Below are 14515 nucleotides of genomic sequence, written 5' to 3'. Positions count from 1 at the left end.
GTCATGTCTGCTTGATGTGAAGGGTGTGCGGCCTCCTCTGCCATGGGCCTGTATCCATGATGAGTGCCACCCCCCAGTATTCTATGAAAAAACATGTTTTACGATAATAGCAGCTTCCTGGCACACCCCCCTGTTACTTGCCATCTCTGAGGAATAAAAGGTTTTGAACACCATCTAGAAGACACCATTTCAGGCTCCAATGTAGCAAGGCCTGAGCTGCAGGAGTGATGTCTCCCACATGAGAAGGGAGGAGGAGATGTGAGATGCAGTGCCTGTCTTCTGTCCCTGGTTTAAGGAAACTGCTCAGAGATCTCACTTAGCTGTGGGTGCCACTTTCGGAGGTCACCTCTACTCTGCTACTGAGGCTTCAGAGCCTTTTAAAATAGCCTGGGCAGATTTAGGCTGCTGTCATTAAACCACAGAGGACAGCACTCTGGGCATGTTTCAGCTCATCCTGGAGGCTTACACACAGGAGAGAAGCATCCTCAGGACCTCAGATCCCAAACAAAGACCGAAACTGGGCTCTGAGAGAAGAAAAGTCCCTTCCCTCTGCTTTGGCACTGTGTAAGTAACAGAATATTATGTGAAAGAAAGATGAGCTCTGGAAATCAAGATTCAACAAGAAGCCACCACAAGACACTAGAGCAAAAATTATCTATTTTATTACAAAACCAGAATCAAACAGATGCCTTTCAGTCTAATAATGCCATAGGCAGAAACGTGATGGGGCAGGATAAGTTCAATACAAACTTAGGCTGTGGAAAGCAGTGCCTTTGTATGAATGAATCCCACCATAATGCAGTCCCTCCAGCACACCATGTCCTTGGAGAATCCGCACAAAAGGAAGGGGTTTTGTTTCTGGCAGGAGGAGCAGATGACTTGCACTGTGGAGCCCTGGTTCTCTTCTCTGTCCCACCTGTTTTCAGCCGTCATCCAAAGTAGAGCTGGAGAGCCCAGGAGGACTTGTAGGAGAGACACGTCCAGGGTCTGCTTCCAGGCACAACTCTGACACTGCCCTGCCCCAGCTTCAGTAGGATGCTACTGATGCAAGGTAGAGCAGAACATGCTTACCACTGCCACCCAAGGACAAGTGTGGCCTGGCAGCCAGGGGGACTGGCCAGGTACCCGGCCAGAAAAGCAACAAGGGAAGAGGAAAGCTGAGGCACTGCTGTTGTGAGGAGTATGGACTGTATGGACAACTCACTGGATGGGCTATATGAATCAGGACCAGTGCTGTCTGTGTGAGCATCCAATGCACAAACCCAGAACAAGTAACGCAACCCCTGTCCAGCCATCACATAGCCACAGTGATTGGGTCTTGCATGCCAACGTACAAACGCTGCCACAAGCTGCTCAGAGGCCTGTGTGAACCCCAAGTCAGGAGGCTGGGACTTGGACTCCTCCCATGAAAATAAAGGGGGAAACAATATAATGCTTGGATCCCAATCCATCCATCAAGTCAGCACTAGCGTAATGTGAATACCCACCAATACCGGAGCTAAAATCAACAAACAGCCCTTGTTAGGCTTCCTTGAAGAACTCATTCAGTTTTAATTGCAAACTACATGTGAACGCAGGCCTTTTAGAGGGGAAGAATGTGAGAATGAGAAAAAGGTCTGCAGAAGGATAATTAAGTGGCAGGCAGCAGCAGTGGTTGGCTGTTTTTACTGATATTTCCAGGAGAAAAGATGCAATGACTTTTAGCATCTCTGCACTCCCCCCCCGATCTTGTGGGGCATTGCCTGCCCCTGCTGGCTGGATGACAGAGCTCCTGAAGGCATCCAACCGTCTGCTTTTGCTGGATGCAACTATGCATTAGAAAACAAAAAACAAAAACAAACAAGAAACAGCAGCCAGAGCTTTTAATTTCTAAAACTAGCAAATAAAGACAAGAAGTGTTTTTTTATACAGTTGGGTTCATTCATCACTCCTACAATAGGATTAACGAGTGACAGGGACGTTTCTAACTATACACTAAACCAAATCATTTCAACACACAAAAGATGTGTGTTGGACATTTAAAAAGAGGAGATGCAATTGAGAAATGGGAACTCGCAGTCCAGAAAAGCACATACATTGTATGTGAGGAACCATGAAGATCCAGCAGCAGGATCTGCTCATATTAAAGAGAGTTTTTCTTTACATTGTGGTGGTGTAACGTACACTTCAGAGATTACCAGAGTTGTTTTCACCCATGTCAAATGCTTTAATCAGCTCCAATCTACTTCCCAGGGGAAGAGTTATTATTGCTATTAAACCGTTATTTAAAGAAAGCTTATTCTTTTTTCTAACTTTCCATTTTGTCAACAAGGCACTAACTTACTGCATCAGGCCAGTCCTGCTGTGATGTGTTTATCTCAAGCTATCATCATGGTGACTTGCCACAGAGTGAAGACGCTGTGTTGCAACATTTTTTTACCAAAGCAGCAAAGCCTCAAGCGACAGGCCCAGTTTCTACAGTAACACAATGCTTTTACAAGCAATTGTTGGTGTGATCTCCTATTAGCATGGCACGATGTCGTCTCTGACTACAGGTTTTGGTCCAGAGATGAGTGGCACAAAGATTGCCAGGTCTGAAGTGGGAAGTTGCTCAGAACATCCCCTGTGAAGCGCAAGTGCTGCCAGAGGCTGAAAATGCACAAAACAAAGTAAAACACGGGGTGTCCCACCCCACTCTGCCCAAACCCAGGATAGCTGATCCGCTGACTTCACAATTGCATCTGACTGAGATTAAGAAGACAACTTTGGAAAAAATGCTGGTGGTTGAAACAGCTCCTGTGGGCTCCAGGAGCACCAGGCTCTTTGATCCAAGCCTTCACGGTTCTTGTAACATGCCACTGGAGTATAAAAGCATGGGAGGCACTGGTACTGGAGAATCAGGTGAAGTGGGTACTCTAAGCTAGACAGACCCTCTGCTGTGCAGGAGAAGAGCTTGGGATTCACAGCCACCAAAGACAAGAACAGCCATTGCAGACAATCCTTTACTAGGGAGCACAGCCCAAGCTGTAGAGTTGCAATGTAAATAAACCAGACTTTTGGGGACCGGCGGCATAATTGTGTCTTTCTGCACTGACAAATATGTTCTTTGCTCTCCAGCAAAGCAATAGGCAGGCTGATGCTGCTTTTAAGCAGGTTTCTCAGTATTTTTATTGTTTTACACCATACAGACGAACACTTTGTCAGAAAAGAAGATGCAGGACATCACTCTGCCGACTCTACTAGGCTCCCATGTCCTTACAATAGTGTTAGATTTCCAGGACATGGCACATCTTTGCTAAGCATGTCTTCTGAGCCTGGATAGCAATGCATTTGCAATTCATTTCTGCCCAATTTGCAAAAGGTGCAGAAACTACTTTTATATTTCCTTAATACAACCCTTTCCTAGCCCTACTTTAAGCAGCTTTGCAGTGCACCACTACTGAGGTGAAATCTGTGCTCTCTCAAAAGCCCTGATGCCTGTGAGTTGCACAGTTCTTACTGTGCTGTGCAGTAAGAACAGAGGGGGTTCCCAAGAAGCATTTGGTACGTGGGGCACTGTGTGCACACCTGTGAGCACAAATAATGCTGATATGCTTGCTCCTTTGTGCACAGGGATGTTAAGGAGATCGGTTTGCAACTGAGTGGTGGATCGTGTCAGAAATGAATGCATTACTGTAACCCATTAAATGCAAAGTGTCCCTCTAACCCTAACAGCCTTCAAAAGCAAAGGGAGGAACAGAACAGTGACTCCAACCCCTGTACAAGACAACTGTACAATTTACATACATATTTATATACAGTATATAAAATTCTCTTTCTTTGAGTCCCAGTGAACTCAATTTTAAGTCATCAGTAGCTGTTCCAATTTTTAAAAGTCATGATCCTGTTTCCCCCCACTCTCCAAAGTATTAGATAATGGCATTGAAAAGAAATTAAAAACAAACCCAAACCCAAACCAATTATTAGAAAGTGCAAACGTTCTGGGTGCCACTTCTGCTACGTTGGATGTTGCTGATGCTGCATGCTTGCTCACAAGCAGCAAGGTGTCTGTCCGTCTGTCGCTGTATCTTTCTTTCCTCTGGGTCGGCTCCTGCCTTCCCTTCCCGTCTTCTGCTGCTACACCAGGCGGCCTACTGAGAGGGGTGGGGTGGGCAAACAGAGAAAAACAAAACAGAAGCAGGGAAAGTGAGGAAAAAAGGCAGATTAAAACCGAAATGGCTCCCAACTGAGGTAAGATACAGCACAGCCTTTGCTGCAGCCAAGGCCCCAGAAGGCTGAGATCTCAAGTAAGCTGTGAGGCTGAGAACAACAAGGGGCTAATGAGACAGCCTTGCTGAAAAAAGCATCGACTGAGTCACACACAGCCCTAGGGACTAATGTATTTTTAAACATGAACCACCACTCTCCCCCACCCTCCCCCTTCTTGGAAATGGGCATGCGGTCTGGGCAAAACACTAGTCCAACATCACTCCCTCTGCTCTTCTGCCTGTGATGGCTGATGCAGAACCCCACTGCTGTAAGGCTACCCTGCCTCCAGCTGCCCTGGAGCCACAGCCAGCTTCCACAATCCCTAGTCAGGCAAGCAGGAGGATGACATTTAAGACCCGTCCCCATCTCTGCAATAACAAAACACAGCAGTTTCCCTGCTTAGCAGTTCTTCAAGACTTGCCTGCACCATGCCCTCTGAAGTCTACCATGCTGATGAAATGGAGAGGATGCAGCGAGGATGGAGCTGGGAGCCCCAGGGCCCTGCTGAGCTGTGTCCTAGGGGATGGTGCAAAGGTGCTGCTTAGAGAGTCAGACAGGTACCCACATCCTTGTGTTCCTTTCTTCAGAAAGTGTATTTTTTTTGTTTTTGTTTTTGTTTTTTTTTAAGTCCCTTATCAAAAGTTAGGAGAATCAAAGCTCTTATGGGATCAGAACAAGTGCACTTTGTGAATTAATTACAAGTGAAAACACAGGGAAGAGAAAGCAGAAGTATGGATTTGGTTTTCATAAGGGAGAAAAGTTACCAGGCAGGCCTCACTGGGACCAGTGCTAACTGACATGCCCCACACCAAGTGGGGGCGAATATTGTCAAATGCAAAATTACTTCAGACTGTCATATTTGAATCTGACTACACAGCGTTGCTTAATGCTCTCACAGTGTTCAATGAGCAGGTTGTAACAGCAGCAGATTGACTTCAGTGTCTAAACACGCAAAGCAGTGCAGGAGTGGGGAGCGAGGATAACCTGTCCTTCACCAAGGACTCTGAGTGACTAGGAAAGAGTTTGAAGCCATAGTACATGATTTTTGGAATGCCTTTTCTCAGCTTTTCAGGGCAGACGAAAATCAAATACATGCTCAGAACTGAGGACACACCAGGAAGCATCACTGTACCAATGCATAAGGCTTAGCTCATCCTTATCTTCGTTCTCTGTTCAGCCCATCTCAAGGGGAACTCGCAGCAGGACTAGATAAGGTACCCACAAAGGAGTGGAGGATAGCAAGAGGTATGAGAAGATTTCTATCACTAAGCAAATACATAGCAAAGGATTTTTCAACATGGAATGGAGTCTAACCAGATGTATGTTGGAGGGCTATAGAACAACAAGTGTCAGGGGAAAGACAGACAGGGGAGACAGGCAGGGGAGAGCTGCCCACTGCTGCTCACAGTACAAATTGAGAAGCACCCATTCACACTATGAGGCAGCAGGTCTTAAAGGAAAACAAACGAAAGTTGCTCTTCACACCTGACGAAAGGGTGCAATTCACTGCCACAAAGTGCAGAGGAGAGAAGACCTTAACTGGGACAGAGAGGAACCTTCATGGGAACACGTCCATAAACTAATACAATGTAAACACAACAAATCACCTAAATCATTGCTTGCTAGAAGCAGGGAGAATAAGGCTAGGAGAGTGTTCATCAAATACTTGCTGTGCCCTATTCTAATTCCTAAGCAATGTGCTGTCTGCCACAGCTGAAGACATGATCTGGACTTTGAGCTGATGCAGAAGAGCTGCGTGTTATTATTATGTTCACACCTCTTAAGAACAACCTTGGCTTCCAGTTGTTTATGTATTGCTATTTGTAAACATAGGAGAGCATGAATTCTGGGACACATGGTTATCATAAAAAAAGGGAAATAAATATTTTGACAAGATACTCACTGAAAGGGTTAAGGCCTTGTCTTTTTCCACTGGGGAAACTGCTCAGGCTACCTGTAAAATCCAAGAACCACGTTAAAGGCAATAAATGCCATGGCATGCCAAGGAGCATCCCCACCGTCTGTGCTGGCAGACAGGCTCCAAGGAGCTCCTCCGTTGTGGGTGTGCACACAGGAAGCCTCATCAGCACTCCTTAAGATTCACATGCAGGAGTCAGACCAATATGCTTGAGATGACAGATGCTAAACACCTGGTGCTGCAGTATCTGAACATTGTGAAATCCAGAGGTGTGGTGTGGGCAAGAAGCAACAGTTACAATTAAGCTAAACTGTGGAAGGAGGATGAAGGAAGGAAGGATAGAAGTAGTGCCATGAAGTTTCCCCAAACAGGTGTTGCTAAGGGCAAGCAAAATAACGCCATGTAAAAAGCAGGCAGCCAGAAAAGTGAAGGTGTAAAACAGATAGGCCAAGTTTGCTTAATCTCTAGTGATCGAATGCTTGGGCACACAATCCAACAGGTGCCTAAAATGGAAGATCTGAACTCATATCTGGCAGAAGGGCAGAACAGACTGTACAGTTATGACCATGTGACAAGACACAGGCACATGCACCCTACACCAGATGGAGCTAACGGCAAGGGCTTTCGCCTCTGCAAGAAACCAGTTCCTATGATGTGCTGAGTACAGACAGCTCAGGGAGTACAGGAGCTGAGCACTCTAGAAGGCGTATTACAGTTCCTGATAGCTGCTTGTTCTGGATTTCAGACGAGGGTCATCAGCTGGAAATGGGACCTGCTGTTCCCACCCAGAAGAATGTTGCCAGCCCCACAGTGGCCAGGTTTAAATCATTGATTTGCATGTGCATCTGCCATGACCATATGCTTTATTTTGCACATTAAGTGATTTCACTTGCACCAGTGATACAGACACTCACATCTAAAGAAAACATTGCTCTGTTCAAGAGAAAGATGAGCAGAAAGGTAGCAAAAGGGTGGGAGAATGGGGAAACTGCAGGAAGACAGATGCTGCACCGTAAGAAAGAGATGGAAGCACTGGGAAGGAAAAGAGAGGGGGAGAGAAAGGTGGGGGCAGCTGCATTTAAAATGGATTACAAAGCAAAACCTGTTGGCTTTAAAAATTGTTAATAAGAGAAACTGTATAAACATAGTAAGTGATTTCAAGGCCCCCAAACGCCAGCCTCGTATCAGCCATCTGCCCTGGCAAGATCAGAGGAACCGCTGTTAACGTATTCCTGTGCCTGTACATAAAAAGCAGGGCTCTGTTGCCAAGAGGCAGATTCTTCCAGAGCTAATTGGGACTCACCCAGGGGCCTGGCAATAAAAACGTAGGGCCTTTACAAGTGGCTGCATCCTCGGGCAGCCGTTCCCCTAGAGGGTGCTGCTCGGCCACGCATGGCCCCACGCTCCATCACCTCCCTTCGCCCGCAGCCCACCCGCGGCTAAAGCCTCCTCCTTAGGGTCTGTGCTCATCTCTCTTGTGTCGACTGCATGTTCACATGTGGCTGGAAGCTGGCTTCAGCGGCTCTCACAGGTTTACATCCCCCCACCCCAAACTGAAACAGGTAACATCTTCTGCGCTATTTACTCAGTCCCCTTCCCAGTACAAGCAACTTGCACACGCAAATGAGATGTCACCAAAACAAAACAAAACTTTGGAAACCACTGCCACTAAGACTCGTGTGCATTACTGTGACTGTGACCTTCAGAAAGACTTTGGAAGTTGATACAAAGGGCCTAAAATGACAGTGACACTCGAGGCTGGGCATGACAGACCTTTCCAGCATGCTGGCAGGGCTCTGTGCTTTCTGTGGGTTTCTCCTAAATACATCCACGCAGGGAAACTTGACTACCATAAAGCTGATCACTTTTCACTCCAAAGGCAGAGAACATCATCTTCAGTCAGCTGCCTTCAGTATAAACACAGGCCAGCACGTGTAGCTATACAGAAGACAAAACCCCACCAGAGTAATACCATACCGAGCATAAAGTTGAAATGAAAGAGAGGAAGGTGTATGGCAGATGGTGACAGCAGGTAAATAAAGTATACCCAGGAAGCACTTGGGTATTGCAGAGGAACATCCCATCACTCAGTAAGTTTCCTAATGGAAAGTATTTACTCAGCCTCGCAAGTACACTCTTTTGGGTAATAATTCGCTACAATGAGGCCAGATGTCTTTCAAAAGGAAAAGCCGCAAGGAAACCCCAGCAGCTTTTTATAGGTAGAAGTAATTCCTCTAACTGACTGAGAAAACCTCTCACCTTTCATGGGAGAGAAACACACCACCAGGAGCCCTATCTTGTGTCAACACAACACTGATGTCCTGATTGATGCTAACCCTCAGGATTAAAGGTGACAAACTAAAGCATCCCCACAGAGTTCCAAAGGCGGATATCTCAACAAGGCAAACAAAACCAAGCACTGAACCAGTGCAGCTTGTTTACATTCTAATCTACATTTAATTACAATTAGTTGTACTCTGAATTTCAGTTTTGTTAACTCAGCCACTGCCTGGTTATATACAGCAAATGGTATTTTACAGTTTTCTCAGAGCCTCTCAGACTGTCATCGCTTCCTACCACTGCCATTTCAGAGGCCTTTCCCACATGACTGCTCCTTGCTACCAGTTCCCACACAGCTGCTTGCATAAGTGATGGAGTATCTTCATTCCCAGAGGTCTCCCCAGGCACAAAGAGAATCAGTCACTTCTGCAGATACCAATTAGAAGGGTCTCACACAGCACTGAATTAATTCTGCTGTTTAAATTGTCCACTATTTTTCCTTCTTTCTGTAGTCTTTGCTCAGCTCCAGTGGAAAGTGACATGCCCCATTTTTAATTAAGACATTTTGATCCCATTTCTGAATTGCGCTGCTGGCACAGACGGTTACCTGCAAAGGCTGGCTCTTTGTGGTGACCCCATTCTGAGTGCCAGGAATGGCATTTCTCCATCAGAGCTGCTCCTGATAGAAACGCATCTGGTTTAAGCAGAGGGGCAAGAGCTGTGCAAAGTGGCCACCAGACCTCGCAGATTTCCCAGCAGCTTTCTGGGTCATCATAAGGATGGAAAAGAATGGTTTCTAGCTGACTGGACAGCTCTTTTCCTTACTGGATAACCATTGACTGGTAGCATCCACACATTAGGAGACCACAGGAATCAAGAACCTGCTGAGAAGAGGAAGAAAGACAGAACTATGCACCTCAGACAGATTTGATCCTAACCTGGAAAGAGCTCAGAGTCAGTCTTGTCCTCATGAACATCCTAGATGAATCTTTCCAGAATCTTTACCAATAAATTTTCCAAGAAATCTTTTCTGTTTTGTTAACTTATTAGCCAAGAGACAGACAACAGTGCTGATTTATCTACACCCTGTGCTTCCACCAAGCACCACCATTTCCATTTTTGGATGGAAATGGTCACAAAAAAAATCAAAAGCTGACAAAAATGCAGAAGCCTTAACATTTGTTTTTCTCACCATCCCAAACCCTACAAAGTTTGTATTAAGCTTTATTTTCAAAATCAGTACAAGCGTTCAATTTACCTAGCAGGAAGCATGCTCACCTGGAGTGGTGACCCAACTTGCTCTAGTCCTTATGCTGCTGGATACCAAGTATGATTCGGAACATCTGAGGCAAGTTCATTAGTAATGAAGTATATCAACTGGAAATGATGACTTTTCTTGCATCCCTCAAACCCTTCCCTCATCCAAAACCAGACCAGAAAAACCTTTCCAACAAAGTTTTTGTTGAAACAAACATTTCCGTGAGAAGTTTTGGTTTCATCTGACTGGCAGTTTACAACAGAAAGTACGTCATCAAAAAGCTTCCCAACCAGCTCTTGGCTTCAACCCACAGTGACCTCAGCCCAAGCAGATGTGCGGAGGCCATGGCATAGAGAAAGAAACACAGAGAAGAAACACATGGACTTAGTTGGATGATTACATGCTCCCATCTTTTGGAATAAGCGGATGTTGGAGAAAAGGTGAGCTACTGGCCATTTCTCAATTTAGAGGTTCTTGTGAATACAAATTCATGACTCCTCACAAATTCATGACTCCTTTAAAAAGATCTATCACAAATTTGTAAGCTGTACCTCTAGAGTACTCAAATTCTTTCCTACACGTTGGTATCTGCTCCCTGCACTGGCTTCCTCTACTGCTTTTTAGCCCTCGTCATCCTTCAGCTACCTCTAGTCCTTTAAGAGTTTTCTTTCCACAAAACTTAGGCATTTACCTCAAGGCTTATCAGGCCTCTGTTCGGTATGTGGAGCTATGTGATTAAAAAAAGGTCGTAGCCCTTTTTTGCACACAATTCTGTCCTCATACAATGTAATAAACCATGAGAAGTCAGGCTGTGTTCTCAGCAAACAGTGTGGGAATCAGGCACTCACAACACGTCTCCCTTGCTACTTTCTTTTCCCCTTCACTCGAGCTCAAAGATTCTCATTTTCTTCCTTCTCTCCTTTTTTCCCCCCTTCCACAAACTAAATTCTGAACAGTCAGTTGGCCAAGGCAGCAGATTCCAGAGAGTCTTATTCCAGGCCAAACAGCAATAAAACTAATTTGGCATATTCATCTTATTGGGAAGGTAATAAAATTAAGGAACAGGACTGCTATTTTGGTATGTCATTCCTCAGTAAAGTACCAATGACTAAGAAAAAAGCTTCCACTGAGCTAGGGAAGCTGAAAGCTTCTCACAGCTGACAAATAATGCAACAGCCTTATTATGATAACTGAAACATTTGCAAAGCACCTGGAAAAGGCAACTTCCCAACATTCAAATGCACTCATTCTCTTCTCACGCTTGCTAAACCCAAGGAAAGGACTAAGGAAAGGTTAAGCCTAGAAAAAGAAAGCTAGCCACCCATCCCGAGCAGCACGATGGTTAGTTACAACAAGAGCTGTCCGCACAGCCAAAACACCTGCACAGGAAATTAGTCCCCAGGAATCTTCCAGCTTGCCTTCTCCTGCCAAGTAAATCTACCCACAGTCAAGAATGACTGATAATTATTGAATTTGGGTTGAAGAGTTTCAATTCGTAAAATTTCCAAAAATATCAGTTTGGTCCAGGTCCCAACAGCAGATGAGGTGAAGATGAAAGGAAGAAAAGGAAGGAGGGTGGGTTGGTTGCTCAGGCATTGAACAGAAAGGAAAAAAGTTATTCCTATGTCCCATTTCTCTCCGATTTTTTAAGTTCAATTTAACTCTGAAAAAGGGCAAACACACATTTCTGCACTTTCTTTCTGAGTTGTTCTCTGTGCGTCATCCACTCTCCTGCATACTGGATTTAGCAATGAAAATAAATATTATTTCTGTTAGTCAACAGGGTCTCTGGAGAAGGACTGGATCTGTGCTGGCTCATACACCATCCAACCTATATGGCTGAGGCAACAAAATACTGTCAGCAGTGTATTACTCAGAAAGGTCCCGGTCTGAACTACGGTTTCCAAGGACTTTTATAGTACAAGCTGGGTACTAAGCAAGGCTCAAATTTTTGCCCTGCATCTGTATAGTGCTTAGCACAAAGGTCTGTGTTAAGGACTTTAAGACATAGCTTAGTAAATAATGAACTATATTTACAAGACAGGATATTAATCCTTCTCATTTTCCCATGCAAACTGTGGCACTTCTAAATCACCTGGGGGGAAAACTGGTTCCTGAGTTGAACGTAACTCCACATCAGTCTTTTATTCTCACAGGATGGGGAAGGAAAGGCACTCACCTCCTTCCTTGCTGACTCCCAAGCACCCCTTCAGCTCCTGAAGGGAGATAGACTTGTCTTTGTTGAGGTCACAGTAGTCAGTGAAACGTCGGGCGCATTTCTTGGGCTTGGCTTTCTTCTTCACGTAACGCTTGAAGGGCTTCAGCTCCCGCTTGTTGATGTCATTGCTGCTGTTGTTGTCCAGCTGGCTGAAGTACCAGTGCACCACTCGCTCCTCCAGCGTGTGGCTGGGGTCTGGCTCGGAGAACCTGGAAGGGAGGAAGCACAGGCCCCTGACAAGTGGGTGCTCTCACCAACACTGTCAGGCAGATGCTGAAGAGCCAGATCTGCTCACTCAGAGTGTTGAGTCAGGCACACACTATGCCATATTTAAAGCAGGATAAACACACAGGTCTTGCAATCTCCTTTTAGTTGAGCTCTTTTGAGAGAGAGAGAGGGAAAAAAAAAGAAAAAAACTTTTTCTAAAAATGTCCTTTAGCATTAACAAGTGGTGCCAAGAGATTCCTGGAGACTGATACCCTCAGTAACTACACTTCTCTTCACACCAGTTGCTGAAACTCTGCCTAATCCCAGAAGGATCTCCCTTTAGAGGGCAAAAGGCAGTCTCCATGGTCCTTTTGACCCTTGGGCTCCCATCCAAATTACCAACAGGAGAACCATGAGTACCAGCTATCATGGTAGTTTCTGTGATATCAACATCCAGGCTTTAGAAAGGGAACAAATTCATTTAATGCAAGACACATTCATTATTTGAAAATGTCCTTGGCAGGATGCAACATTCTTGCTGTATCTATTTATATGATCTGAACTCCTGTGCTGTATTTCCAGCATATTTAATGCTTTTCACATGGTTGATTTATACACAAGAATTCCACAGCAGACAAGCACCACAAATCCATTAAAAGTAATACTACGGAACTGGCAACTGCAGTTTGCTTCATTTCTTACTCATTCTGATATTACAAGTTTGACGTTATTTGGCTCACATTTTCTTTCTGTGGACAATAACAAAAAATATCAGTGAAGGAGGAGGACACGAGGAGGAACAGCCACAGCTGAAGATGCATGAGTAGAGAATACCGCCATACAACCTCAAGCCTTTTCTGAACAGCCACTATTATGTTACACTGTTTACACTGTATCGGGTGTTCTGCAGCAGCAGCTGGAAGGGTGTTATTCCTCCGCAATACAAAGAACCAGGGAAGAAACCCTTTCTAAATAAGTATTTTTAAGAATTGCACTAAGGTAGCCCGTCTTTTCTCCATGTGATAAACGTATGAGTAGAACAAGCTGAAATGATGCTGAGACTTGAGCCTTTTTCCTCCCAAGCGTACAGCATTTCAGTGCATGGAAATTAGTTGACAGGCAATCAGACATGCTACACTGGCACTGGTTGCCCTGACTTATTCCAGGAGACACCTCCAGCTGCTGCCTAATTCCTTCCTCAGCAGTGAGAGAGGGACAGTTGTGTGCTGCACGGAGCCAGGTTCTGGTGTGAGCTCTGGGCACTCGAGCTGGTGGGGAAATACAAACCGAGGTTCAATTTCACTAAGGTCTGCTATAAAATAGATTTTAAGACCATCATCAAGCTTATTTCAGAGACTGGTAAGATATATATTTAAATGGTCACTGAAGATTTCTTCGTTGGGAACCAGAAGGGCAAAAATCCTTTTGACCTTCCTGTGGGACCGCTTCTTCCTCTAAAATGCAGCTAACAAACCTGAAAAATAAAAATTCCAACCTACAGCCGTGGTAATTTACATCACTAGCATGAAAGGTAGCCCCTACCCGGAGACATCTGGATCCCCCCCAAAAGTAAACACACGCTGGGGAGTGGCAAATAAACTGCACGTTTTTCCCAAGGTTTTTGTTGAGAATGTCTCCTTCATCACTTAATTCTTAGCTGAGAAGCAGCCTGGCATTCAGTTGCAGCATCTGGTCAATGTACAGTGGGATAAACACTGTGGGGGAGGAAGAAGAGGTTGGGAATAAATTTGGCTTCGTTTTGGGAGCCAAAACACAAGGCAAGCCCCTGGAGCTACCTATGGACAAGCAGAAGTTGCAAAAATCTCCCCAGGAAGCTAAGGGAGTGCCTGGATTTTTTAGAGCCTTGAAACTCTACGTGAAGACCAGAATGACAGGAGAGAATAAAAACACATCCTGTGGCTTGTTTTTATGACATTTATAAACACAGCCATTGGCCTCTCTCCCTTTTGGAAGCGAGCTGGCTATCACTTGAAGACTAGCGTGTTTCCAACAGCCACAGGGAAGAACTAGAAGTTTTGTATTGCAACGGAGGAGCTTCTGCTTTTGCTCCAACATAGGAATACAACCCAAGCTTTTGCATGTGAGGTTCCCCTGGTCCACACGTTGGCCTGCCCTTTGCCCTAACCTTTTTCTGAAGGCGCAGATCTGGAGAGACAGAAACAGAGAAAAGGGCAGAGCATCCCTAGCACCAGCAGTGGAAAAACAACAGACAGAAACACAAGCTCCTCTCTACCTGCTGAAGAGACACTCGGCAGCAGGACTTAAAAGTGCCTTCTTTTTCAGAAACACACCAGAGAGGAGCTCTTGTGAGTTACCAGAAGAGGCAATATAGCTCACTCCAGCACTTCCATAAAGAAAACCAAGGCAATCCACAGGCTAATACAAA

At 45.1% G+C, this 14515-nt stretch overlaps 1 protein-coding gene across 6 annotated transcripts in view; it reads right to left on the bottom strand.

The window, feature by feature from the left end:
• Positions 1-639: 639 nt before the first annotated feature.
• SMOC1 (SPARC related modular calcium binding 1) overlaps positions 640-14515 on the bottom strand; it is a 127975-nt gene continuing 114099 nt past the window's right edge. The window contains exons 11-13 of one of the 6 annotated variants that reach the window (XM_035539737.2): positions 11863-12110; positions 6131-6181; positions 640-4112 (exon numbers count right to left, since the gene is read on the bottom strand). In XM_035539737.2, the coding sequence (XP_035395630.1) occupies positions 4096-4112; positions 6131-6181; positions 11863-12110 (316 nt within the window). In that variant the 3' untranslated portion in view covers positions 640-4095. The remainder of the gene's footprint in view (positions 4113-6130; positions 6182-11862; positions 12111-14515) is intronic. The other 5 variants (XM_035539735.2, XM_035539738.2, XM_035539739.2 and 2 more) reach the window with 5 other exon arrangements.

Source organism: Cygnus atratus, chromosome 5 (genome assembly GCF_013377495.2).
Source record: "Cygnus atratus isolate AKBS03 ecotype Queensland, Australia chromosome 5, CAtr_DNAZoo_HiC_assembly, whole genome shotgun sequence".
NCBI classification, from domain to species: domain Eukaryota; kingdom Metazoa; phylum Chordata; class Aves; order Anseriformes; family Anatidae; genus Cygnus; species Cygnus atratus.
Note: the sequence above shows the minus strand (reverse complement) of the source record. Positions and strands in the feature narration are given on the sequence as shown.